This window comes from Caenorhabditis remanei, chromosome X (genome assembly GCF_010183535.1).
Source record: "Caenorhabditis remanei strain PX506 chromosome X, whole genome shotgun sequence".
In the NCBI taxonomy this organism is placed as follows: Eukaryota; Metazoa; Nematoda; class Chromadorea; order Rhabditida; family Rhabditidae; genus Caenorhabditis; species Caenorhabditis remanei.
Genome location: NC_071333.1, coordinates 12,238,688 through 12,264,975, shown reverse-complemented (window position 1 = coordinate 12,264,975; position 26,288 = coordinate 12,238,688). Strand labels below are relative to the sequence as shown.

The 26,288-nt window shown below is 39.3% G+C and overlaps 1 protein-coding gene across 1 annotated transcript; it reads right to left on the bottom strand.

Moving 5' to 3' along the window:
* Positions 1-913: 913 nt before the first annotated feature.
* Positions 914-26,134, bottom strand: GCK72_024424 (uncharacterized protein; the record flags this gene model as incomplete). The annotated part of the gene is made up of 31 exons (XM_053735881.1): positions 914-1,012; positions 1,066-1,150; positions 1,209-1,318; positions 1,367-1,414; positions 1,464-1,649; positions 1,697-1,870; positions 1,914-2,159; positions 2,209-12,877; positions 12,924-13,125; positions 13,177-14,698; positions 14,749-14,964; positions 15,012-16,228; positions 16,279-16,420; positions 16,468-16,632; positions 16,680-18,661; positions 18,709-18,840; positions 18,885-19,196; positions 19,242-19,818; positions 19,878-21,270; positions 21,325-21,666; positions 21,710-21,831; positions 21,876-21,964; positions 22,009-22,302; positions 22,353-24,397; positions 24,442-24,590; positions 24,684-24,921; positions 24,967-25,119; positions 25,367-25,581; positions 25,633-25,753; positions 25,797-25,893; positions 26,104-26,134. 31 exons carry the CDS (start codon positions 26,132-26,134, stop codon positions 914-916), a joined length of 23,373 nt encoding a protein of 7,790 aa, XP_053579447.1.
* Positions 26,135-26,288: the final 154 nt, after the last annotated feature.

Here is a 26,288-nt window from a genome sequence, read left to right as displayed (position 1 = left end):
TAGCCGAGGGCGGCTTAACTGTAATGGTTCTGACGATAATCAGACATTGAGAGAATGGTCAGAGAGCGTAAGACACAAAAACGATCGTGACCAAATAACCTTTTTCGATTGTGCATTGCGGATAGAGTATTGGAATGGTCACGAGAACAAACAGGAGAGGATGCGGGGACCGCAAGCCAAGAAGAGTCGGACACCAGCAGCCGGCCCGGCGGACGGCTAGTTGCATCTTTTCTCTAGTTGTTTTCGGAAAGGACAAGAGCCTCACGGCTTTTTTTGGCTGTCGCCTCCTTGCAATTGGGACGACTGGCTCTATTCTCCTTTTTTCCACTTCTCATTCGGTTCACAATCAAACAGATGACCTTTTTCTCTATCTTCTCTCATTTTCTCATACTCATCAAATATGGAAAGCAGTTCAATTAACTGGATAACTGAACAGATGTCATCAGTGAATTCAGGAAAAATAACGAATTATGATGAAGTGAATGCAAAACTGAAAAGAAAAGACAAATTACATGGATCACATTTTTTCAAAGAGTGGCTTCGAAACAGATGCAGATGGAACATTCCATTTTTAGCATGAGTGATGAGGGGAAGTCATCTTCTAAATAAATGAACAGAAATAGCAAAAAAAAAGTTATTTTAAGTGAAAAAACGTCAAAACTCCCTCACAGTTCATGGAAGTCATTCTGGCCCACTCAAAGCAATAAAGAACTATTTTAGCTTTTCCTACTTTGAATGACATGATGAATTGGTATACTTCCGGAGGTAGGAAGCGGTAAACAGACTTTTTTCTGGATAGAACGACGTGAATGATGAGATGAATGCATGAGAAAGTTCTATGGTTAAACAAATATACAAGTTATTATTGAAGTGATGCATTTTATTAAAATAAATAAACAAATCAAATGCAGAATTAGGCGTGATCAAAATAAGGTTTGAAAGGTGCAAGAATCAAATCCTTTACTTTTTTCAAGTTTTCGGCTTTGAGACAGGATTCGTGGTCGCCGTCAATCTGAAAAGTACTTGTTTTTGTGAAATATGAACCGATTTAAAACAATTTCTTACCAAGTAGGTTTCAATCGGCTGGAGGGATAACTCATCGAATCCGTTACAAGTCATAGATCGAGACAGTTCCTCATTCAGATCGACTCTAAAAAAGAATAGAAATTTGGCATATTATGGTATTCAAAACACAGTTTTGAACTCACCTAATAGCTTTTTTGAACGCAGCATCTCCAAGCTGCTTACTCTTGAATAAATATAATTTGGTGTCGGAAACGGAAGTTTTGTATTCTCTAAGAAGTTGGGCGAGTTTGATCTACAATTAAAAAATAACTCAAGGAACGAGTACCAAAAATATGCATACCGCTCTATCAATACGATGTTCACTGTCTGGAAGGCCGGAGAAGACATACTGCAATAGATATAACAGATATTAGATTCAAATTTATTAATGTACTTACCGTAATAAATTGTTTGATATTCTCAATGTCAAGTTCATTAGTTCGGAGGACCCATGAATCAAATAGCATGACGAATGGGATTTCATAACCCCAAATTTTTAGTTCTGCTACTATCTCGCGACTCATAATTCCTCCCATCGAATGACCCATAACAAAGATTTGCTTTTCTCCGGCATGAGCAGCAATCTGCAAGAACACTTGTTTTGTTATTAATGAAAAAAACAATGCGATACCTCTCGAGCATAGAAATGAGCAAGTTCTCTCAAGTCGTTTGATGGGTATTTCAAATCGAACTCGATTCCATAAAGGGAAATGTTTTTCGGGAAGATTTGCAGGAATGAGTAATACGGGTAGATGGTTCCGCCTATAGCATGTACCAGATAGATGTTGAATTTTGAGTTTGGAATCTAAATTCTTAAAGTTACAGTTTTCATTTAGTATTCACTCAACCTCTCTCAGTTTGGTGATAACATTTGGAATTTTTGAAGATGGCTTTTCAACAGATTTAGCTAATTGATTGCTCAAATCCTTGAAGTTGTTTGATTGAAGGATATCATGAGCCTTGACTTCAAATTTCAACTCATCGGTGAGCCGATGCGCAAGTTGAATTGAGGTCAAAGAGTTACCACCAACTTCTGTGAACTTGTCAGTCAACGATGTCTGACGACCAAGAACTTCACTTGATACTTTTGATACCTAGAAATAATAAAAATTCTGAAATTGAAAAAATCAAGAATCGCTGTACCTTCTCTTCCAACGAATTCTCCAATGTGACCATTTCTCGTTTATAGGACTTTCGAATCTTCTCAAATGCCTGTAAAAGTAGAGACTTCTCGATTTTTCCACTAGAATTCAAAGGCATTTTTTCGATTTGCAAGAAATGGTCAGGTATCTGTGTCCGATCTTTCAATTTTTCCAGAAGCACGGAGTACTGCATTTTCGCTTTGTTTCCAGCCATAAAAGCAATAAGCATTTGATTCGAATAAACAATAGCAACCTGAAGCAAGCCTAAGCACATAAGGAACTCTTTTTCAAGTTCCGCCAAATCCACGCGAACACCTTTCCATTTGACTTGGTTATCAACTCTTCCAATGAATTGTAGGTAACCTGATCTAGCATCAACTACATCGCCAGTAGAGTAGTTATCTATAAACGATGTTCCGGTGGGGTCCGATGTTATGTAGCCACGAGCCAGAGACCTTCCTCGAATATCCAGAATGCCACGTACATAATTATTTTGTATTTGGTATGTTTCGTTTTCCATTGAAGCCCCAAGTCTTGATCCAATATTCTCCGATGATAATTGACAACGGTTTGTTAAAGACCAAACACATGTTTCCGTGGGTCCGTAAATCTGTATGATTCTCATATTCGGTAATAGTTGCAACGTTTTCTGCAGAACACCATTCGAGACTGTCTCTCCGCCGATTGTTAGTGTCTCCACATTTTTTAGCCTGCTCATTGTTTTGGTGGTAAATCCATTGAACACGGCGGCCGGTAAGAAAACGTATTGACACTTTGGAAGTTTTTCGGTTATTGTTGTTGAGTGGTCGGGAGCAATGAGAAGACCACCATTGAACACCGTTCCAAAGATGTTTGAAACACTGACATCAAACACTTGTTTGACCGAATCGAGAACACGCACTTTCTCACGGAACATGCATTGTTTTGTCGCTGATGTCAGAAATGAGGAGACCGAACGTTCAGCCATAAAGACACCTTTTGGGACTCCAGTGGAGCCACTCGTAAAAATGGTGTACATTCCACCGTAGAGGGTTCTTGTTTGAAAGTTTCTGATTTTCGAATACTTTGGTAGTGCATCATATTTGAAAAGCATCTGAACTTTTTCTCCACTAAACTTCTGACGGTCTTTCGGCCAAGTTGGGTCTAGTGGAGAATAAGTGATGCCCAAATAACAACAAGCAAGTAGAGCAGTTGGTGGATAACTTGAATCAATCCCAATCATATCATCCTCTCTCAGACATACCGCTCTCAAAATGTGAAATTGTTTCTGAATGTTTGTCGCCGTGCACTCAATTTTTTGGGCCAGTTCAGAGTAGGAAATGGTGTTTGATGAGAGCAAAAGTGCAGGTTCCTCCGAAAATAGCTTCCAAGAGGTCAACAAGTCACATTGGAAAAGATGAGAAGGGTAGTCGGCTCGACGAACGGGTATGATTTTGTTTTTGGAAAAGTTCACCTTTTTCAAAAACATGTTCGAGAACATATTGACAGTGGACTTTAAGTATTTTGAACAATCATAGTCGATTGAAATTAGAGAACCGGAAGGGGTTTCATCAATGGTGAATGAAAAACTAAACGCATTGTTCAAGGAAATATGCTTGATTTCACAGTTTGCTCCTGGAATAGACACTGTTGGGTAGTCGAGTTTTTGGCGGAAGTTGAAATATATAGATATCGCATTCAATTCTCTATTCTGTTCAACAATCTTGTGGAATGGCACATTTGAAAACTTCCGACTAGTTTCAAGAGACTTCGATACAATCTTCAAAATTTTTTCAAATTCTACGACATCATGGGAGATTGATGTTTTGAACAATACATTATTCAAAAAATATCCGATGAGATTCGAATTTTCCGTGTTCCTTCCAGAGTCAGCATACCCGATCATTATCTCAGATTGTCCAGTAAAATAGCGGATGCACTCACAGAAAAACGCCAGGCATATGTGGTGAGTTGTAGTACTGAACTTTTTCGACAAGTCGGTAATTCTGGTCCACAATCTCGCAGGAATTTTCTTAATGAATCTCGTGTGATTCTCTTCAGAGCCATAATTTGTATCATAAGGGATCACAGTGTGATTTGAATTCTTGTAATACTTCACAACTTCTTTGATTTTGTCTTCCAGTTTTTCAAATTCCTGGCTTTGTTTGATTGCTAGTTTAGTGATCATCTGATGTGACTTTCTTGGGAGATCAATTCCATTTTTATAGGAATTATAAAACGTGTTGATAGTATCTGCGAGAATAGTCATAGACCATCCGTCGGTGAGAATATGATGTTGATTGAAAACGATGTGAATTCGATTGTTATCACAGTCCTCACCAATTCGTACTCGTAATGGTGTCGTTACCCCAATGTCAAACGAGTGATTCGTTTCATGAGAAATCGCTTCGATGAGATCACATCTATCATCAAGATTGTGAAAACTTTCTGTGAGGGAACACAACTTCTGATTTGGGGGGCTAGTGTTACCAAACAAACTACGATAACTTGCTTGATAAGCGACCAGGGAGAGTAGAGAATATTTCAAGTTTTCCCAGCTAAACTCATTGTCGTAGTTGATAACAATTTCGAAAATTACATTGTATTTTGAAGTAGCGTCGATTTGACGGAGCATAAACATCTGCGTCTGGGAATGTGTCAGTCGGATATTATTGTAGTCTGGGATATGGTCGTCTTCGTCAATTGGTCCATCTTCGAGTTTAGTTGATTTCAAGCGTTCGATATGCTTTCCAAACTCAACCAGAGTGGGGTTATCAAACAAGTCATTCACTTCCACAGTTATCTCAGTTTGTTTTTGCACTTGCCATACAACTTGTAGAGCACTCAGAGAATCTCCTCCAAGTGAGAAAAAGTTAGATGAATCGTCAATTACCAATGATTGGCCTAGCGTCGTTTTCCAAATTTTTTTGATCAAATCTTCTAGACCATTTTCTTGTTTCATGACTTCTTCTGCTTTGATTGTCGGTTCATCCTCATTCTCACCAGATCTATTATGTTTTAGACTTTTCGATGCAATTTCAGAAGGATTAGAGGGGGACACGAATATTGATCCGTCTATATCCGAGAAGAATGTATCCTTGAACACATCCACAAGATATTTTTTGCTCATCAACACATGACTCAACATTTGCTTTGTTGATGAAGTCGATTCGGAATACATTCTACTTCCCTCCAGGGGCGGCAATGACAAAACCAATAACTTCTGAATGTATTCAAACTTTTGCCTTGACAAAGCCTCTATAAAACAGTTCGCACTAGCGTAATCCGAGTTACCAAGCAATGGGATGGTTGAACTTAGTGATGAGAACGTGATGTATTTGTCAACTTCGATTTGATTTTCTTCAAAACAATTAAGAATATTCAGATTGCCTCTTGTTTTTGACGAAAGTACCAATTCCTGCTCTTCAAATGATTTGACAACACTTGGTGAGGACTCTTTCCCGACACAGTTAACAACCAGGGTGAAGTGATTCAAGCCAATTGATTCGATAATTTTTTTGACACTTTCCGAATCAGTGATGTCGCAAGTATACTTTGAATTACGAGCAACAGGGATGACATTGATCTTCAATAAATTCAAATATTCCACTACTATTCTTCCAACAAATCCATTTGCTCCGAATACTAATGCATGACCTTCAACAGGACTATTTGGAGGTGATCTTGGAAGCATCTCCTTGAAGTGATGGCAGAAAACTTCACTTGAAGCCAAGCGAAGATACAATCCTTCACAGTTCACTGTTTTTGCAACAATATTTGATACTTCAAGGTAATCCAGGTTCTCGATGTACTTGATTCTTGTTCTGGAAACCAATTGATGACAACGAAGAAGTCCGAGAACCATTTGATTGGAAGGGTGATCACTGTTAGCAATAAAAAGAATCGTCTCATGCTGATGAGAATATTTTAAAAACCTTTCAACGTCGAAATAGTTCGTATGAAGACCTTCAGATTCTTCGAGCAGAAAAACCAAAATAGAAGACGTGGTGGCTGTCACACTTCTGTCATAAATCTCAAAAGAGGCAGGTGAGTCGATGGCATCACAACTGTCTTCTTCTATCCAGTCTTCCGTGTACAGTTTGAACTGTTTTTCAATATTTTGCTTTATATTCTTGGCATAGTCGTTGTTTTTACTGAACTGGGTTTCATCAAAACAATATCCTGGTGCGTTACCGTCAATGTCTGTTTTTTTGAATAATCCACGTATGTCGACTCCATGATTCCAAACCTCTCCAATGCACTCCATAAGTGACTGTTTTGGGTGTTTCTTTGTTCCACATGTGGGGATGACTACGGTTTTTGAGTTTTTCTTTGCCAAGAGGTTAGACAACACACCAGTTGGACCGATTTCCACTACAATATCCACGCCTGATTTAATTATAGCATCGGCGACCCGATCTAAATTGATTGGACTTGTGAGATGATTGTGACAATAAGTTGCATTGAAATCGGGGATTGTGGAACCCGTTATGCTAGAAATCATTGGAATTTCAGGCTTTTTAGCCGGTAGTGTGGAGAATACATTTTTGAATTTTGTTGATATGGGCTGCATCATTTGAGAATGAAATCCGTAATTCGTTTTGATGTTTCGATACTTGATATGCTGCTGTCTGAGTGATTCTTCAAACTCGTCTACTGCTTTGATTGGCCCAACAACGCATTTGGTATTGATATCAATAATTGCAGAGACTTCGACATCTACGGGAAGAGTTTTTTCATAGTTCCACACCATTAACATTCGTGCTTCGTCAGTCTCTCCAATTAGTCGACTCCTTTTGATTAATAAATCTATCATTTGATCTTCATTCAACACTCCTGAAATCACTGCCGCTGTATACTCACCAACACTGTGCCCGATTAGCAATTGGGGTTTCAATACTTTTTTGAGTGATTCGTAAATAGCCATGCATTGGACGAAAAGAGTCACTTGAGAATATTCAATGGATTGAATGAGATCGTCTTCCATATTAGTAGGATACAGAATTCTTTCCAAGTTCCTCAATCCAAGATTATTTGCAGAGTTGCAAAGTCGTTGAATTGCTTTTTGATAGATTACATTATTATGATATTCTTCAGGTAAGATATTCGAAAATTGAACACCTTGAGGAGCAAAATACAGAGCAACTTTTGGAGATTTAGGTTGCCATTTGATTCTTGGACCTCTATTGATAATGGTTTGGTTGTTCTTTATATCGGAAATAAAGTATGTCCGATGGTCCATCAATGTTCTCTCGTGAATGTAAGTGGATGATAGATTTCTCAAAGTTCGATCGTCATTTTTCAAATAATTTATGACGGTCTCTTCCAACTTTTTCAAAGCATTCTCCGATTTTGCAGACAACGGAAAGATGTGTGTTTGCAATTCATACTGCATTCTCAAATTGGTTTCTTGTACACAATGAGATTCGAGAATCATATGAACGTTTGTTCCTCCAATTCCAAATGAATCAATACCAATTAGACTATTCTTCTTGATCTCAGCCTCTTCGGTGTTCACTCTGAAGAAATTTCCAAAACCATCACGGAACTCAGAGAAATTCACTTGCGGAGGAACTCTTCCTGTCTGTAACATCATGCCGCATTTTATCAATGATGCAAGCCCCGAGGCAGCATACGCATGTCCAATGTTGGCTTTGCAAGATCCGATTAGTAAATTCTTCTTGTAACCATAAGCAGTCTGAAGAGAACTCATTTCAATAGTGTCTCCAAGTCTAGTTCCAGTTGCATGGCACTCAACATACTCAATTCTTTGTTTTTCATCATCAGTCAGTTTATTCAGCACACTTGTCATACATCTCAACTGGCCAGCTGGGTTGGGAGCCATGAAACTTGCTCGTGAAAGTCCATCGTTGCTGATGGAATAGTTCTTGATGACAAAATGGATATGGTCTTTCTCTTCAACAGCTTTCGAATACTTTTTCAAAACTAAACATCCAACACCAGATCCTCTCACAATTCCTTCAGAGTTTTTATCAAACGGTCGACATACTCCTGACTTTGAAAATATAGTTTTTTTTGAGTCTCCATATCCATTGAGAGACTCCGAAACCTCTGCTATTGATGCAGCTCCTACCAATGCATAATCAATTGAACCAGTCTGAATCGACTTTATTGCATTTGCTACAGCTACCAAAGTGGTAGAACACGCACTGTAAACTGATACAGCCTCCCCTTTCAGATCGAGACAGTAAGAAGCATAAGTTGCAAGATAATTGTTCATATTCATCACAAAAAGTTTTCTCATGGCATCATCTTGCTCGTCTTGTCTACCGTAGTCGGATGGTTCTGCTCCTGCAAAAACGGCGCATTTCAATTCAGTTCGTAGTTCAATGTATCCAGAATTTTCCAAAGCCAAATACGCATGTTGAATGAACTTTCTTACTTGAGGATCCAACATTTTCGCATCTTCATCAGATATATTGAAAAACTTGTTATCGAAGCCAAACGGAGAGTTCAGAAGGTTGGTTCCTATGTTAGTTGAAATGATTCCATTGAGTAAGTTGTTCCAGAATTCTTCAATGTTCTGCGCTCCAGAAAATTCAGCACTCCATCCAATTACAGCAACACGGTTGTCATTGTCTATTTTGTGTTCTGAGCTGATTTCGTTTTCTGAGTTTTTCGATTTTCCAGTTTTCAATTTCAATAGGTTTGATGTGTAAGCCTTCAGTTTTTCATACGTAGCGTTTTCAAACATTATAGAAACGTTCAGGTCTAAACCGAGTTCAACGTTGAGAGTGTGTCTTAGGTTTTCCATACACAAAGAATCAATTCCAAGATCCATGAAGGGAATTTGAGTTTTGTTCTCCATGTCTTTGATACCTACTACATCAGAAAAAACATTATCGAAATTAGACGGGTTTTCTTTAATTGGAGTTTTCTTCTCTTTAACGATTTCTGAGAGGAATTTCCGTAAATGCGGTTGTCTTGCTACAATTTCTTCAAAATCTCCATCAAAAACTATTACTTGACTTTTTGGATTCATAACATCAGTAGAGAATACCGAAAGTGCATCAGAATTGGATAACGGATTCCAGCCATTCATAGCAAGTGCTTTGTTTATTTCATCGCATTCCGACCTTGCCAACATTCCAACTTCTTTCCAGGGACCCCAATGAATAACGTTTGACTTTAATGGGGTCGTTTCTAAAAACGAAGTGACCAAACCGTTTGCAAAAGCATAATTTGATTGTCCATACGATCCTAGAATACATGCAATTGAAGATGAGAACACAAATGTTCCTTGCTTGGAGCAGCACTTGACCAAATTTCTGGCTCCTTGTAGTTTTGTTAACAATAATTCCTCCACTTTTTCTTTTCTCATACTGGAATGTGATGCATTTTGGACATTTCCAGCAAAATGGAAAACATGTTCATATTGAGTATCAGATTGGTATATCGCCACGTCTGATTTCACATAAGTATTTTCTTCTTCTACATTTCTCCTGTTTTGTCGTGTAAGTATAGTTGAACTTTTTGGTTTCAGCTCATTCAAGACAGCGTTGCCAATTCCTCCAGTTCCACCAGATATTAAAAGTTGTCTATACTCAGATTTCTTTTTGAAATTTGGAGTGAATTTTTTCATTCTCTCCACGAAACGGGCATGGTTTCTATAGAAAATAGTCTCAAAGACATCATGATTGTTGAGTTCTTTCTTCAATTCATCAATTCGTTCGATGGAAACAAACTTGTAGGGAATTAACTTCTCTGAAGCTAATGACCGTAGCACTCCTGTCCATTCAGTGTGAGATGTTCCATTTTTGAAGCAACATACAATTACCACATTATTCTGATCTGGCTTCAGTCGACTCCATAAATCAGTCAGCTTCAAAAACTCTTCAATACTGTTTGTCAGCGGGTGGAACACAATTATTCCATTCACAAAACAAGATACTTCATCCATCTCAATTTTTGGTATAAGATTCAGTCTCCCAATGCATGCCACATTTCTGATAGTGGTGGCTTCCAAAAGAGGTTGCTTTTCAACAAGAACTTTTTCATAGAAAATTTCACGGAACGAGACTTGACGAGTTTTGAAAATGTCATCGTGGAACGGTCTCAGTTTCCAGTGCAAACTGTTATTGAAAATGATTGGCGGTAATTCGACTTTACGAAAACTGGTTTTTCGATCAAATGGTATTGCTCCTTCTTTCAAAAACAGCATACACTTCTTTCTCAACATTTCAAGTCTATCGTCATTGTGATAAACTATTTCATTTTGGTTTTCCAGAACAATTTTCCTTCTGTAGTCGTATATCACAAAATGACGGTGAACGTGTACTTTTTTCTGAAGTAAACTGATCATGATGTCATGCAACGAAGCTGAGGAAGCTGTGACAAACTGGATAAACTGGTCGATGTATTTTCTGAGTGATTCCATTGTGTGAGCAGACATCAACATTGGATACAGAATGTGGCATTCTTCTAAAGTTTCCAAGTTTCTTGACTTTGGTTTCACGACCACAGAACAATTCGACCCGGTGAAACCAAAGTTATTGATAAGAACCGATGCATTTGTATTTAGAAATAACTCTTCGCCAACAAACTGGCAATGCATATTACTTCTTCTTATCACTTCGGTTGGACATTTTATGTGCAGTTGTGCTTGTTTATAATTGGAATGTGTTGACATCAAAAGAGCACAGAGTGAAACCAGTCCACTGGCACCTTCGGAATGACCAACATTTGATTTGATACTGTTGATTGAGCATTCAGCAGAAATCAATTTTGAAATTGCGCTTAATTCAATTGGATCGCCAAGTTTGGTACCAGTGCAATGCGTTTCTACAGCAACGATATCTTCAACAGTTCTTGTAGCTTTCTTCATCACTTCCAATTGAGACGTACCATTCGGAGTGAATAGAGATGAACTGTTCCCGTTGTGTCCGGTAGCCCAATCAACTAACGTACTAACACTGTTCATGTTTTGAGGCTTTGATAAAAGCATTGTACAAACTGTTTCTGACCGTTTGTATCCATTAGCATCTACATCAAAAGCTTTGCAGAAATCATGAACAGTCATTTTGGCGTTTTGAAGCACGTTTGTAGTCATTTCATGCAGAACTAAGTTGACTGTTCCAACAATTGCATATTCGCATTGTCCGGAACGAATAGCATCACAAGCGGAAGTCAAAGCATAAAATGAAGAAGAGCAAGCAGTGTCTACAGTAAGAACTGGGCCTTTCAGTTTTAGCCAATGAGCGATCCGACCAGCCAAAGCAGAATTCGAGGTACCACCACCCCACTCTGCTCTTGGATTTTCATGACTATGAGCGTACACAACTTGAGAGAATTCATAAGTGGAACATCCAATGAACACTCCGGTTTTACTGGGAAGGTTAGCGATAAGCAATGAATCGAGAAGTTTAGCAACACTAACAAGAAGCAGCCTTTGTTGCAAATCAATGTATGAAGCTTCGCTAGGACGAATCCCAAAATATTCAGGATCCCAGTAACGTGAGTCTGTGTCGAGCAAACCGACGCAAAGATTATCTCCTTTTTCAGAAAAACGGTTCTGAAGCGGTTGCTTGACTCTGTTTGTTTTCAAAAACTGCCAATTTTCAGAGTTCGTAGAGATTTGATTATAAGGCAGTGTGATATCAAAGCCTACTATTTCAATTTCCGTTTTTGTTGTCTCCAATGCGGCAGTTGCAGTTGGAGTCGGTGTTGGAGTTGCAATTGGAACCAGTTTCAAAACCACGATTGTCATGTTCCGCACCTCGCATATGATCAGATCTCCAGCAAACAAAATGACATTGACTTGTATGAATTTTTCGGTTTCCGAAGTGATTACAGTTTGAGAGTGAAGATTCGATAGTTTGAAATCTTGTTCATTTCTCATTGTTACTTGACCCATTGCAACTGGTAAAAAGTAACTGTCCGGACGACGAGGGACCACACTTGCAGTTATAGAATGCATTGCAGAGTCAATCAAAGGCCAAGCGAATGTAGATGGTTTCAATTCGGAGAAACAACGTTTTTCAGATCGCTTTGCTGTGTCCATTCTTCTAAAACCACTTTCATATTGCAGTCCATTCCGATACAGTGTTTCATAGAAGTCATGGACGTCGAAAGATTGTTCATTTTCTCCGATTTTCTCTGCAACCAGTTGTCCTTCTTTCATATCAACTTTTGCAGAACACATTGTCACTGATTTCACCACCAACTCAATCGTCATATCAGAGTTCCAGCGGATTTGAAAGTTTTTACAGTCCTCGATGTACCACGGCTTCAAAAACTTCACATTTTTCAATACTAGATCTAATCCCGGGGCTCGAGATTTGACAAGTTGGTCCATTTTGAACATCTGATATGCCCCAGCAACAATTATTTTTCCATTGAGCCGATGACCCTCCAAGACTTCAAATTCATCATCGTGAATTGAATCTTCTTGAATCACGGGAAACTGAACAAGTGGAGCATCTTCGTTCTTGTCACAACCATAAAGTGTTGGCCATGAAATGTTTAATCCAGATTGCTCCAACTCGAGACATGCTTGCACCAGAGTTTCGACGTCTGAATCTTTTTCCTTACAAGTCTGAACAATTCTGTGTTTCGCAAGTTCCGCTGGCTCAATAATTCTCTTCACAAATGTTGCGAGGACTGCAGCCGGCCCTGCGTCTATCCACACTGTGACACCCTCGTTTCTCAGCGTCTCCACACAATTTACGAATCTAAATAATCTCTATTTGGATAGGGCAATGCGACAGGGTCTCTCACTTGACGGCAGAAATTGTGTGTTTGATGATGTAGGCCTCCGAGAACGTGTTTATTATCTGGCCTGTCACATTGCTGACCAACGCAGTAGTCCCTGCCCGAAAGCGTATTTCGGCGAGACATGTGCGCAGAGAAACGAGATGAATGTCTTCGATAAGGTTGGAGTGGAAGGGGTACGTCTGGTTGACAAACGTGCCTTGTTTGCCTAAAAAGGAAGGAGGATTAGAGGAAAACGGGAAAACAATGAGACACTCACCCTGCCCCTTTACAAATGCTAATGCCATATCAAGCTCAGGCTTGGTTCCCGCAAAGACTACTTGTTTTGGACTGTTAATCGTGGCCACTGAAACCTTAAACTTCCGAAGAACATCATCGGCAATTTCTCGTTGAACTGCAAGAAGAGCTCCTAGTCCAGCAATGTTCTCCATAGCTTTTCCACGCTCGACAATCAAACGAAGACCATCTTCAATTGACATTATCCCGGCAAGAACACCAGCTACAAGTTCTCCAACACTATGACCTAAGTAATAGTCGGGTACAACGCCAAGAGAGAGCCATAATTGAGCAGTTGCATAACCAAAACAGAACATGATGGGTTGCATGTGCTTGGTTAATTGTAGCAGTTTGTAATGGTCAGTGTTGAACAGAATTTCCCACAAACTGACATCTCCTTGTAAGTATTCATCACACTTGGCAAGACAGGATTTCAGCGTTGTTCGGAACACTTCATAGTTCTCTACCAGTTGTCTTCCCATAAGAGGATATTGGGATCCTTGACCAGTGAGCATCATAACACTTTTTGAGTTTTGTTGACAGGTTTTAGCTTGTTGTGGAGTAACAGTTTCAATTTTCTTGATCACATCTGATATGGAAGTTCCGACGACAGGAATTGCAAAATTTCCAGAAGTTGGCAGCGGTTTCCCAGATTCCAAACATCTGACAGCTTCTGATTTTGATCTCTCAATGCTATCTTTGTCGTTGAAGAAAAGATTCACACCAAAAAATGAACAGAAATCTGTAGATTTTTTGGTTTCCTCCACATGGTTTTCAATTTCAGAAGTAACGGCAACATCAACTGCAGTCAGTTTCTCAAAAATATGAGATGCCAGTTTTTCAAGTGTCGAATAGTTGTAAGCATCGGACAGATTCAGTTTAGTCTTGAATGTAGCGTTGATAAAGTTCAAAAATTCGACGAGAAGTCTGGAGTCTAATCCAATATCCATGATGTTCTTGTTGCTTTTCAGTTTGCTTGGAGCATATTTCAAGATAGATGACACTTTCTCTTTGATGAGTTCCAAAACTTCTTCTTCATCTTCTACTGCAACATTTATTGGAACTTCTTCAAAGTCAGTTGTTTCATGAGATGATGCAGAATATTCACTTTCTTTTCTTTCAACAATTAAATTCTCGAATGAAATAATTCCATTGTTGATAAGATCTCTTGGCAAGTCCTTTCGATTCTTCAAAATCACGTCCCAGTCAATATTAGCGACCATAATGACTTCAGGTTTCTTTTCGATACAAACTTTCAGATATTTCAGGGCATCTTTGTTGTGTTGTCCCAAGAATCCGAGGTCTGCAAGGAACTTTCGTACATGAGCGTTGGTAGCCATTCCAGTGTCTATCCAATTTCCCCATTGAATGGCACATCCGGATTTTCCTTCACGCCGACGACGTTGAATTTGGTGCTCCAAGTACGCATTGGCTACTCCATAGTTTAATTGTCCTTCATTTCCGCAGGCTGCAGTGAATGATGACATCATGATGAAGTTCTCGATCTGGAAAAAGTTGAAAATAACAATGACACGCCATGTGGGATAAAATTCACCTTGTAGTTGAAATGCTTTTCAATTTCTTCCAAAACGAGAACGCCATCAGCTTTTGGTTTGAAAACTTGATTGAATAAATCTTTTGTTTGCCTTTCAATCTTTGAATCTTTCAGAACACCAGCAGAATGAATGATTCCTGTGACGTTTACTCTGATTTTCTCTAGTTCCTTTACCAGAGTTTGCTTGTCACTAATATCGGCAGCAATTGTTTTCACCTGAAAAAAGTTATAATGGAAAATATCTTCAGAACAAATGTTCTTACCGATGCTTTCCAGTTTTTGATCTCCTTGAGAACATCATTAGTCGGCTGTCTTCTACTGACGAGTATAACGTTTTCAGCTCCGTTGTTCGCCAAAAACTTTCCAATTTCAAATCCAATTCCACTCAATCCTCCGGTGATCAACCAGTTACCACTGATTCCAGAATCAGAGTCAACAAAACTAACTTGTTGAATTTTTTGGTCCCATTCGAAACTGATGAGTGGGTGCTTCTCCGAGGTAACAGTTTTCATGAAAGCTCTAGCAATCGAGTTACCAAGACTGAACTTGTTGGATACGGCAAAGTGACACTTGATTTTGTTCTTAGAGATAGTTTTCATCAAATTCAGAAGCGTCATGTAGAGAACATCCACGGCGTTTTCAAAGTGATCAAGGGAAATCAATATGTTATTTTTCCCGTCTAAGCATCTTTGAAGTTCCTTGTCCTGACCACCATCTGGATTTAGTTCAATAATCGGTTTTTGAGTCGATGAATTAATCAAATGAAACTTGGATCCAGAAGAAGTCAAGTTTATATCAGAAGTGAATGTGGTATTCTTGTTGTCCGTCAGTACATAGCACTGAGTGAGCTGTTCAAGTTCAGGGTGCTCTTTTCCATTTACAGTGATCTCAACCTTTTCAGCTCTATCCGTATCTGCAACCAATTCCGGAGCAGTTGATAACGAAATACTCTTCTTTCGAACGATATGATCAGCAAGTTCATCAACAGTCGGGTAATCGAATACATCACTAGCGGTGATATCATCTCCTGGGAAGTATTTCTCATTCAAACGGTTTACAAAATCAACAATCGAAAGAGAATCCATTCCAAGTTCAGTAAATCCTTTGGAGTCGAGATCTTCAACAGACAGTGTTTCAGTTGCTAAATCAAAAACTGCAGAGGATATTTTACGACGAATATCTGTTCTATCAACGTCATCTTCCTTTGGTGCACTGGTTTCGTTTTTCATTTCAGCCAATTTTTGCTCTTCTTCTTGTTCTTCTTTCTGTTGCGCATTGTAGTTCGTCACAAACTCGATTTGGGCTAGTTCTTGAGCTCTGATGGCTGGAATGGACAGTTTTCGTTCACGAAGTGAGAGTTTTGGAGTCGCTGGTTCCGATGGTGCTTGGATTCCTTTCTCATTTAGCAGTTGTTCAATCATGATTGAAAGATCAATAATGTTTGGATTGTCGAATAAGTCACTTGTAGTCAACTCAATTTCTGAAAAAAAAAACACTCTGTCATATTTATACAAATTAAGTGAAAATTACCTGGGAAATATTTTTGATTGAGCCGATTCAACAGATCTACTGTTGCCAAAGAGTCCATTCCAAGTTCAGAGAATCCAGTACTCATTTGACTATCGTCAATTTCTACTCCAGAGTCAATTACATCGCCAACTGCGAGACACACCTAAAATTTGCGCTATAATTTTTGAAGTATATTTAAAAAAGGCCCACCTTGCTTCTAACAGCCATTTGAAGAGTTCTGGCTGCAACAATACCGGCTTCCTGAGAAGATAATAAAGTGGATTTCTTGTGCATTCGGACAGTTGGAACTTCCAATCCCTTAGCATCCTTCAGCACATAAATATTAGAAAGAACACGTTTCTCTTGAGAGATCATCTGGAAGAAATGTATTTTTAAAATTCATTCCCTATTATGTTTGCTACCTGGAACTGCCACAATGCTCCATCATCCACTTGAACCATATAGTAAACCGCTGGTAATACACCAAGAATCTCCACAAACATGTCCGATGGATTTGGGGCAAATCCAATGATCTCATTAAGTACAATATTTGCAGTACGGAAGGGAGATGGTTCCGATCTGGAGTCAACGTAGATCATATTTCGTTGTCTTCGAATGACAGCATTCGGGCATTCTTTCAAATAAACAACTTTATCTGGTATTTGGACTTCGACAGCTGGCAGCTCAATATTATCAATTTCAACTGGAGAGGCACTCAGAGTGAACAGTTTCTTATCATCAATAAATGCAGAAACAGTGAATCCTTCATCTTCTTCTTCTTTCTTCACAATCGTTTCCAGCCAAGCAGGTTTGATAAGAGTTATTTGTTCAGTTTTCAAATTCTGGATAGAAAATGGAATCTCATTCCTAATTTTCAATGCTTCAATTGCAATTTCTGTCATTGTTCCAACATCTATCGGTTTTCCCTTGAAGAATTGAGGGTGTCGAAGCTCCGATATTTGATTTTTCAGAGTAATAGTATTATCGGTTTCCTCGTCAACTGTTCCAATCAGATAGTGATCTACAATCTCTCCACGATCCTCAAACCAAAGTACCTGTTTGTTGAATTGATAATTTGGTAAAGCTACAAACTGCTCAACAGGTGAATAGACCGTACTCCAATCAAGTTCATAACCTGCGACATAGAGATTCATGATCGTTTCCATTATTTCTAACGGACTGTTCAATATGACACTTTCCGGTTGAGATTGATAGCACTTGATTGCAGAACAGGTGGTTCCATTCAAGTTTAAGTCAGCAAGTTCATTCAATAAACTTCCCGTTGGGTAGTCCAGAAGCTTCTTGTCAAACTTATCCCATTTCAGAGACCCATCTGCTAAGAGAATAGCCAGGAGTTCTTCAGTGGACGATGCAACGATTTCAACATACTCAGATAGTGAAGTTAAGAACTTGATAACAGCAAATTTCATGGCAAACGACTGTGGATTTTTCAATGAAGCAACAGTATACATTTCATTGACAACATCGTACTGTAGAAGGCTTGCATCCATAACGTTTTCACCAAGTTTCACATGGAATCTGTCTTTCTTAGCAACACGATGTGGTTTTCCTTCCACTTTGGAGATCACTCTTCCAGAATGAGAAATCATCAGTGCGTTCCGGATAGTGAAATGAGATCGATTGTTGGCTAGCGCACTAGCAATACTGCTGATAGGTACATCTGTCATTGGAATAACAGAAAGAATCTGCTTCTCTAGTTGATCGAGAGAAGTTTGATTCTTTGCAGATATCGGCAGAATGTAGTACTTGTGGATATGCGTGTATGGTTTCAATTTGTTATTGTCATTGAAAGCGATTGCTGCAGCATTTGTTCCACTGACTCCAAATGAACTGATTCCAGCTGACACCAATTCGGCTTCTTCTCCAATAATCGGAAGACGAATGCTTCCAGCGTTAATGTCTTTGTTGAGGACATGGAAGTGGATCAGAGTTGGGACATATTGGTATGTCAGCATCAAGAAAAGTTTTAGCAATCCACATGTACCTGCTGAAGCTTCTCCATGTCCAAGTGACGCTTTCACGGAACCGATGATAATGTTTTGTAGAATAGAAGACAAAGTGTTAAATTCAATAGGGTCTCCAAGTGGTGTACCTGTTCCATGAGCCTCCCAGTAGTCAATTGCTAGAGATGGACTCTGATTGATGACTGATGTTAGCAACATTTTATGAGCAACTCCGTTTGGTGCTGTTAGGGATACACTTCGCCCACCATGATTCACATTTACAGATTGAATAGTTGACATGTAATGGAAATTGGGTTTCGCCAACTCTAACATCAAAACAACACAACCATCAGATCTTCCGTATCCAGAAGCACGAGAATCGAAACTCAAAGACATTCCGTGTTGAGAAAGCATTTTTCCATTAGTTCTTAATCCTTGTCCTGAATAATCAAACAAGTCAACTATCTTATTCAGTTAAATAAAATACCTTTCTCATTCAAAATTAGATTTACTCCGGCAACAATAACCTTGGAGCACCGATTATCAAGCAGAGCATTCACAGCCATTTCCAGAGCAACAAGTGAGGAACTGCATGCAGTGTCAATAGTCACGGAGGGTCCTGGAACAGTATATTCACATTGATCTAACCATTTTTCAACCTACCATAGCATCCAAATACGTAATTTACACGACCTGCAATAACAGCAGCCATAGATCCCAGCATAGCAAGAATTGAAGACGACTCCATCATATCTTGATATTCTTTCTCCATTAATCCGACGAATACTCCAACACTACTCGTTTCTGTGACACCACTGTTTTCTAAACACTCTTGCACACATTCCAATAGTATTCTCTGCTGAGGATCGATAAGTTCAGCTTCACTCTTAGAAATTTTGAAGAATGCAGGGTCGAACTGTGTAACATCTTGGGTGATGAAGTTTCCACCTTCAACTGGGTTTCCATATTTTGAACCTGAGCGTAAATTGTTGACAAGGAACTTATTTTTTGGAGATTTACCTGATATCAGCGTGTTTCTTGTTTGAACTCTTGTTGCCGGAATCCTTGATGATGCATTCTTTCCAATTTTCAGCAACTCCCAAAGTTCGGCTGGAGATGAAACTCCACCTGGTAAGCGACATGCTGCTGCCATAACTCCAATAGGGTTTTGGGCCAATCGTGTTGGAGGATGATCTTCTTCCATTTCTTTTCTTTCATCGGTGGTCTCATCTTCTTGATTTTCCGATGCTGGGGGATCATTCAATGTAGACAAATATCCTGAGAGAAGTTCAATACTTGGGTAGTCAAACACACAAGTGGATGAAGCATTTGGATAATTTGATTTGATAGTATTCCTCAGTTTCACAGCTTGAATCGATGTTAACCCGAGATCAAAGAATCCAGTTGTGTTATCAATATCAGTCCATCCGAAGTTTTCTTCAAACCACAAATGGAGCATATTCTTCGACGCTCTCTTCAAATCTTCATTCTCAATTTTCTTCGTAATTTTTGAAGTATCAACAGTTTTAGAGGAGATGGACGGTGCTGATTGTCCATTGAGTCGCTTGAACGTCACATTGGATATATGCAGAATTACCTGAAATTAGAAACAAAATTTTTTATAAAATTTGAAAAAAGAAAATAACAACAACTCACGTTTCCAAACACGTCATAGACTGTGGCATTGCCAGTGATAAAGTTTTCGGAAGAATCATAGGTGAAGACAGTATGCAACTGCTTCTGAGCAATATCACCGGTCACAATCGACAGTTTATCGATAGTGAATGGAACAAAAGGACTTTGGTCATGAGGATTCTCAAAGAAATAGCCTCCGACAATTGCTTGAAGCGTACCGTCAATAAGAATGTCCAAGTTAGTAATTTCCGCAAATCTCGCTTCTCCTCTTCCCATTGTGAATCTGAGAGAATCAATCATCTGGAACTCATTTCGATAGGTCAAATGACTGGTTGAAAATCGCTGGTAGATACTGTCACCGTGATGAACTTCGGAATTCAATCGCTCATTTGGAACAAGGTTGAAATCTTGAGAGTCGGAGAAACTGAAGCTAATGGCATCTGTTTCTCCAAAGCACAATGTAGCCAATCCGTTTTGTTCCCTCAACTTCACAATAGTTGGTGTTTCAGTCGGAGTGATTTTATTCAAGAAATCAATATTGCTCATTCCGACATATGTCTTCCCATGCAGCTGATAGACTAAACGGATAGATGTTGCTCCTGGCAGCACTATCTTTGAATCCACAACATGGTTCTTCACATGACTCCATTTTTCAGACTTCAGCAGAAACTCGTAATCATTTGGTAGAGATGCATGAATTTCATTGTTTTTTAGTTGAACATTTTCCGGAATTGGAAGCCAGAAAGACTTTCTGTTAAACGGATATTCAGGAAGATCTATCAGTTTTGACGGCTTCCCGAAAATACTGACAAAGTCTATTTTAGCTCCTCTCGTGAACTTTTCACCGATCAGTTTGAAATAGTCAGTGATGTTTTGCAATGGTTCAGTATATGGGTACGTCTCGTTTGGAGATAAGATCACAGCATCCTCTGACAGACGAACATTTGTCGGGTTGATATCAATTGTGGCATCAACTGCTTGTCTGGCAGTTGTGATAGATTCTCTCTTCAAATTGAAGATTTCCAAGTTCTCGATATTGATAGTGACATCTCTAGCGATTCTCTTCATCATTCTGACGTCATTGTTTACAAAAGCATGAAGTAGATCATTGAGGTAGTGAGATGGTGCTGCATCAACGGCAGCAAGAACAACTAAACTGTTGAATCCTCCAACGGCAAATGATGAAGTGATTTTGTGTTGAATAATAATTTTGATTAGAGCATATGTTATTGACAGCAAGTGATACAAGGATCCTGTATCAGAATGTGGTTCAAAGCGAAGGCGATGGCAGAACAGGGAGTAATGATCTTCAAATTCCGGAATGTTGTTAAAGAATGAAGAACATCCAATGGAAAATGGACTAGTGCAAATGTGCCAATTTGATGTTATGCTTCCACTTTCACTCGTCAGAATCCTGAAGAATTTAAAATCAAATTGGATAGTGGGAGTATTAGAAGTATTCAATCACCTTTTTAAATTGCGAACTACTTCGGAGTGATTGCTTCCCACAACCGCAGCACGCCATTTGAAGTTTGTTTTCTGTTTTTGAAGTGTTGTGGAAATATCGTGAAGACTCTCGCTACTATTTTCTATCATTCCAATCAAAGAAGAACAAGCATTTTTGAGAGCGTCTTTAGTCTTTGCACTAATTGGTAGCATGAAGCAGTTGGCCTGATTCTTGCTCTCCGTTACATCCACTTTCTTTGTAGTCACCACAGTTTTTGTACCAGTGATACCAAATGAAACTATAGCAGATTCCCGAATTTCACTTTCCTCAGATACAAATGGCAACCGAATATCATTGTTGTGCCTATAAACTTTTAGTTTTTCGATATTTTTTGATTGAGATCAACCTTATATGTTCATTCGGCAAAAAATTGTGAACAACGGCAGGAACTATTCCATGATTGCTCAAAGAGGCAACTTTCATGAGTTGAATTAGGCCGGATGCAACTTCGCAATGTCCGAATTGAGCCTAAATTTTTGATTTCAATTTACGTTCCTTATTTACGAACTCACTTTCACTGAAGACATGATAAGTTCTTTTCCAAGTTTTTGATAAGCCAGTGATTCAGCACTGTCACCGGCTGATGTTGCAGTTCCGTGTCCTACAATTATCTTCCGTTCATTAGTTTTTTGATTGGACAACTACCTTCTACATAAGTTACATCTCCAACATCTTCCAGGAGCTGAGAAATTGCACTAACCACTGGAGTGATGACAGCTCCGCAGTGATGACTCTTTGCTTCCGAAATTTTGATAACAGCTGAGTCCCCAGGTTCCGCAGCCTTCAGAATGATAACTCCAACTCCATCAGAACGACAAAATCCTGTTCCATCAACAGAAAATGATTTTGTATTATGATGATCCAATAGAGTTCTCAGAGAGTACAACCATTTGGAGGATTGAATCAACTGACTTGTAGCTACAACAGCGTATTGTTTTCCTGGAATAAGACATATGAAAGCCGGATAAAATTTTTATGCAATTTCTCACCCTCTCTGATAGAGTTGACGGCCATTTCTAAAGCAGTAGCAATAGATGAGCAAGTGGTGTCAACAATAATTGCCCGACCTCTGATTCCCAGAAGTGCAGCCAATCTTCCTGCAGCCATACTGTGTACAGTTCCCATCCAAAGTCGTTCATCGAGTTCTTCAACATGTTTTTCAGCCAACGTGCGGTATTCAGAATGCGCACTGATTGCAAGGAAAAGATCTGCATCTGGAATTGCAGTCAATCCTGATTTCTCAAGTGCGTTGTAAGCAGAATGAAGTAGTAGACGATGTTGAGGATCTACGAATCCCGCTTCATCTTTTGCGACGGAGAAGAATGAGTTATCGAATAACGAAATGTCTTGTTTCAACAAGCCGACTTCCAGTCCAGCGTCACCTTCACATTGCTTTTTTCTTGTATCCGAGATTTTATTGGTTACGAGTTTGGAGGTGAGTAAAGTATCCCAAAGTTCCTTTTCTCCTTCAACACCGGCAAACATAAAGTCAGTGGCAGCCACGTTGATATCAGTTTCCACTGAATGTCCGATAGACTTTTTCTTAGCACTTTTTGTTTTTTGTTGAACTGTTGGAACAGAGGCAACAAGAGTTTTTAAGAATTCGATAATGCTTCTAGCAGTTGGGTAACTTTCTAATAAGTCGAATGGCATTGTTTGGTTGACAGCAGTTCCAAATGCTTCGACCATCTCAATAGAGGTCAATGAGTCTACATCACCAGTCTCCAACAAATTGACGTCATCATTCTCAATATCCAGAAACTGTTTCACAATTGCTCTAACCGCAGACTCAATTTCTGATGCTGAGATTCCTGATGTCACCTCTTCATCAATAGTATCTGTTATAGCTAATCCAGTTTTTATTGAGTCTGGCCAGAACTTTCTCTTCAGGAAGGAATATCCAGGTGTTTTGACGATTTGACCACGGAATATCAGTTTTGGGTCAAAACCAGAAGCAAATAGTTGGCAATTGAGACTTTGCACTTTTTTGATTGGGTCCAGTTCGGTGACTTCCTTTCCATTCACCAAGAACGTCATCAAATTTGGAATCGCAGTTTCTTTTAACTCTCCAGAGATATGAATTGGTAGTATTTTCTTGACTGTACTTTTCAAATGTTGAATCTCGATTGGTATTTTTAAAGTTTTCAAATCAATGTTCGAAAGAATATCAGTCAGATTTGCCTCTGCAACGACTCCCTTGATAAGTTGAACTGCATTCTCAAAACTGATGACTTTGGCAGCGGCAAGACAGAAAATCTGTCCTAGTCCCTTTCCTCGAAGCTTAGACGGCAAAGTGTTATATTGCACGAGGAGCTCAAATGTAGCCATGCTCGATATAAGACGGGAAACATTATAAGTGAGTGGAGTGAGAGTCAGCTTAAACGGGAAGAAAAGAGCTGTTCTCGCCTCAGGGAAGCCACACGATTCAGCCAGTTTACAATATTTATCCACTGCCGAATGGAATGTTTCATTTTTCTCATAGAGCATTCTCAACAACCAAAGCTTCTCGTTTCCTTCTCCAAATTCCACTTCGAATGTGCCTTCTTGAGAGTTTGTCATAGAATATTCATGGTTTTGTAGTTTTCTGACAATCTCTTCTTGGTGTTTACCGAATACAGCAGCACGTACATCGTATTTGGTTTTTCGTACATTCATAGTGTACAAAATATCTTCCAAGTCAGAATCTGACTGAGCCAAAAATCCCGTAATTTCCTCAATTTGAATTTTCAACGACTCGTGACTCTTGGCAGAGAGAAAGAGCACTTTCGATTCTGCATATGACTCGGTTTTTATGGCATTTGGTTTTGGTTTAGTAATAATTGCACACGCATTGGTTCCACCGAATCCATATGAGCTAATTGCCACTTTTTTCAAATCCATCTCTTCATTCACAAAAGCCATTGACTTTTCATCGCCCAAATCTTCAGACGGCAATTGGAGGTGCAGCTGGTTAGGAATAATCCCCTGTTCCATTGAATATAGAGATTGAAGCACTCCGATTAGTCCGGCGGCGCCCTCTCCGTGTCCCATGGAGCTGAAATAGCAATAGTTGCACATATTGCTGCATATTAATCTCACCTCTTCGGGCTCATGACACGGATATCCGGCTTAAACGATTTTTTGATGGCGGTCAGTTCCACTTGGTCTCCTAGTTTAGTTCCAGTTCCGTGACATGTTACCAGCTGTACGGTATCTCTGTCGATTCCTTTCAATGCCTCAAGTTGTACCTGTAATTTCTCATATGAGGATTTACTTGCTGTTTTGATAATTCTGAGTTCATTTTCATGGTCTAATTTCATTATCATAATATTTTATCTCACCTCATATTGCGAAATTGGGTTTGGAGCGGTAAGCGATGGAGTTTTTCCGTCACTATTGAAAGCAGAGCCAATGCATTCACAGTGAATGCGTAGATTGTTTTCCTCTGCAAATTGTTTCGAGCAGAGAACTGCAACAGCAAATGATTCTGCTCTAACGAAACCGTTCGCAGAACGATCAAATGCAGCCAGACGTCCGTTAGGGGAAACCATGTGAGAGTTGTACAACGAGTGGAATGATCTGATAACAGATTAATGAGACGCTTGAGTTAAGTTCTAGAGGTACCTCGATCCAACATGGTTAGCTCCGCAGACAAGAGCAAGTTTTGTCTCACCAGACATGATTGCTTGTCGAGCAAGATGAAAAGCAACAAGAGATGAGGAACATGCGGTTTCAATTCCAACAGCGGCTCCTCGAGAGTTCAGGAAGTAGGTTATTCTAAACATAAAGTTTTGAAGGCTTTAATATTACTCTTGCAACCAACACATTCTTACATAACTATCCTAACTTGTATTATTTCAATTTTCTCATTCAACAAAATTTTGTAATCGTTCCTGATATCTGATGTTACATTTTTATCTCTGTGTACTTTCTAACGTCGTTAAAATTAATGAGTTATTCACTATACCATGCAATACACTTCCATTATCTCAGCTCTACCGCTCATGCGGATAATTTCACGTACCTTCCGCACATGACACTCGCCGAATTTCCCGTCGCCATATACTGATCTGGTGGAAGGAGATCCTTATAGTCATAGCACCAGGCGGCAGTGTACACAGCCACGCGCGCTTCTGAAGCCATTTCAATAGTGACTCCAGCATTCTCCAATGCTTGTATCACTCCCTGCATCAACATTCGTTGTTGAGGGTCCATACAGATGGCCTCTGACTCGCCAGTCTGAAATGTAAACACTGATATTTTATTCGTCTGGAATCTAAACATGCTCACCCCAAAGTACTGGTCATCGAAGTACTCAATTCCATTGACAAGTGCTGCTTTCACATCGGGATGCTTCTCACGGAAATCGGAAAGGTAACTTTTATCAATTGGTAGTGGCACGATATTGTCCCTGAATAATAACATATTTAGTGAAGTCATGATTTTCAATGTACCTGTTCAGGAAAATGTTTTCCGCCATCTCATGACCATCTTCACCATTCGCTATTTTTGCCCAGCTTCCAACTAGGCAGACATCCATTTTCTCCGATTCTGAAACAAATAGATACAGTAGTCAATCGAACAAACGCTCGTAAAACTAAATATTGGTAGAAAATTCTTTATTGACAACTGTCTTCATCTATCTTAAATTTGAGCCACTTTGTGGTTGTTGACAGTGCCGTCCACTGTCTAACACCAGCCAATTACGTTTATATAGCTCCCATTATGCTCGCAGACTTCACAGATATGCGAAATATTCACCTCGAGATTGGGGGACAGCAATAAACGGCATCATGATTCTCAAAAAGAGAGACTCTGATAGTTTGCTTCTTTTCATATTTCCTTTTATACCCCAACGATACCAAAAAAGTGTGAAAGTGCATTTTCGAATTGGAGCCAATTGTAATGTGTTCGTCTGTGCACATCTATTTTCATCATGAGTCAAC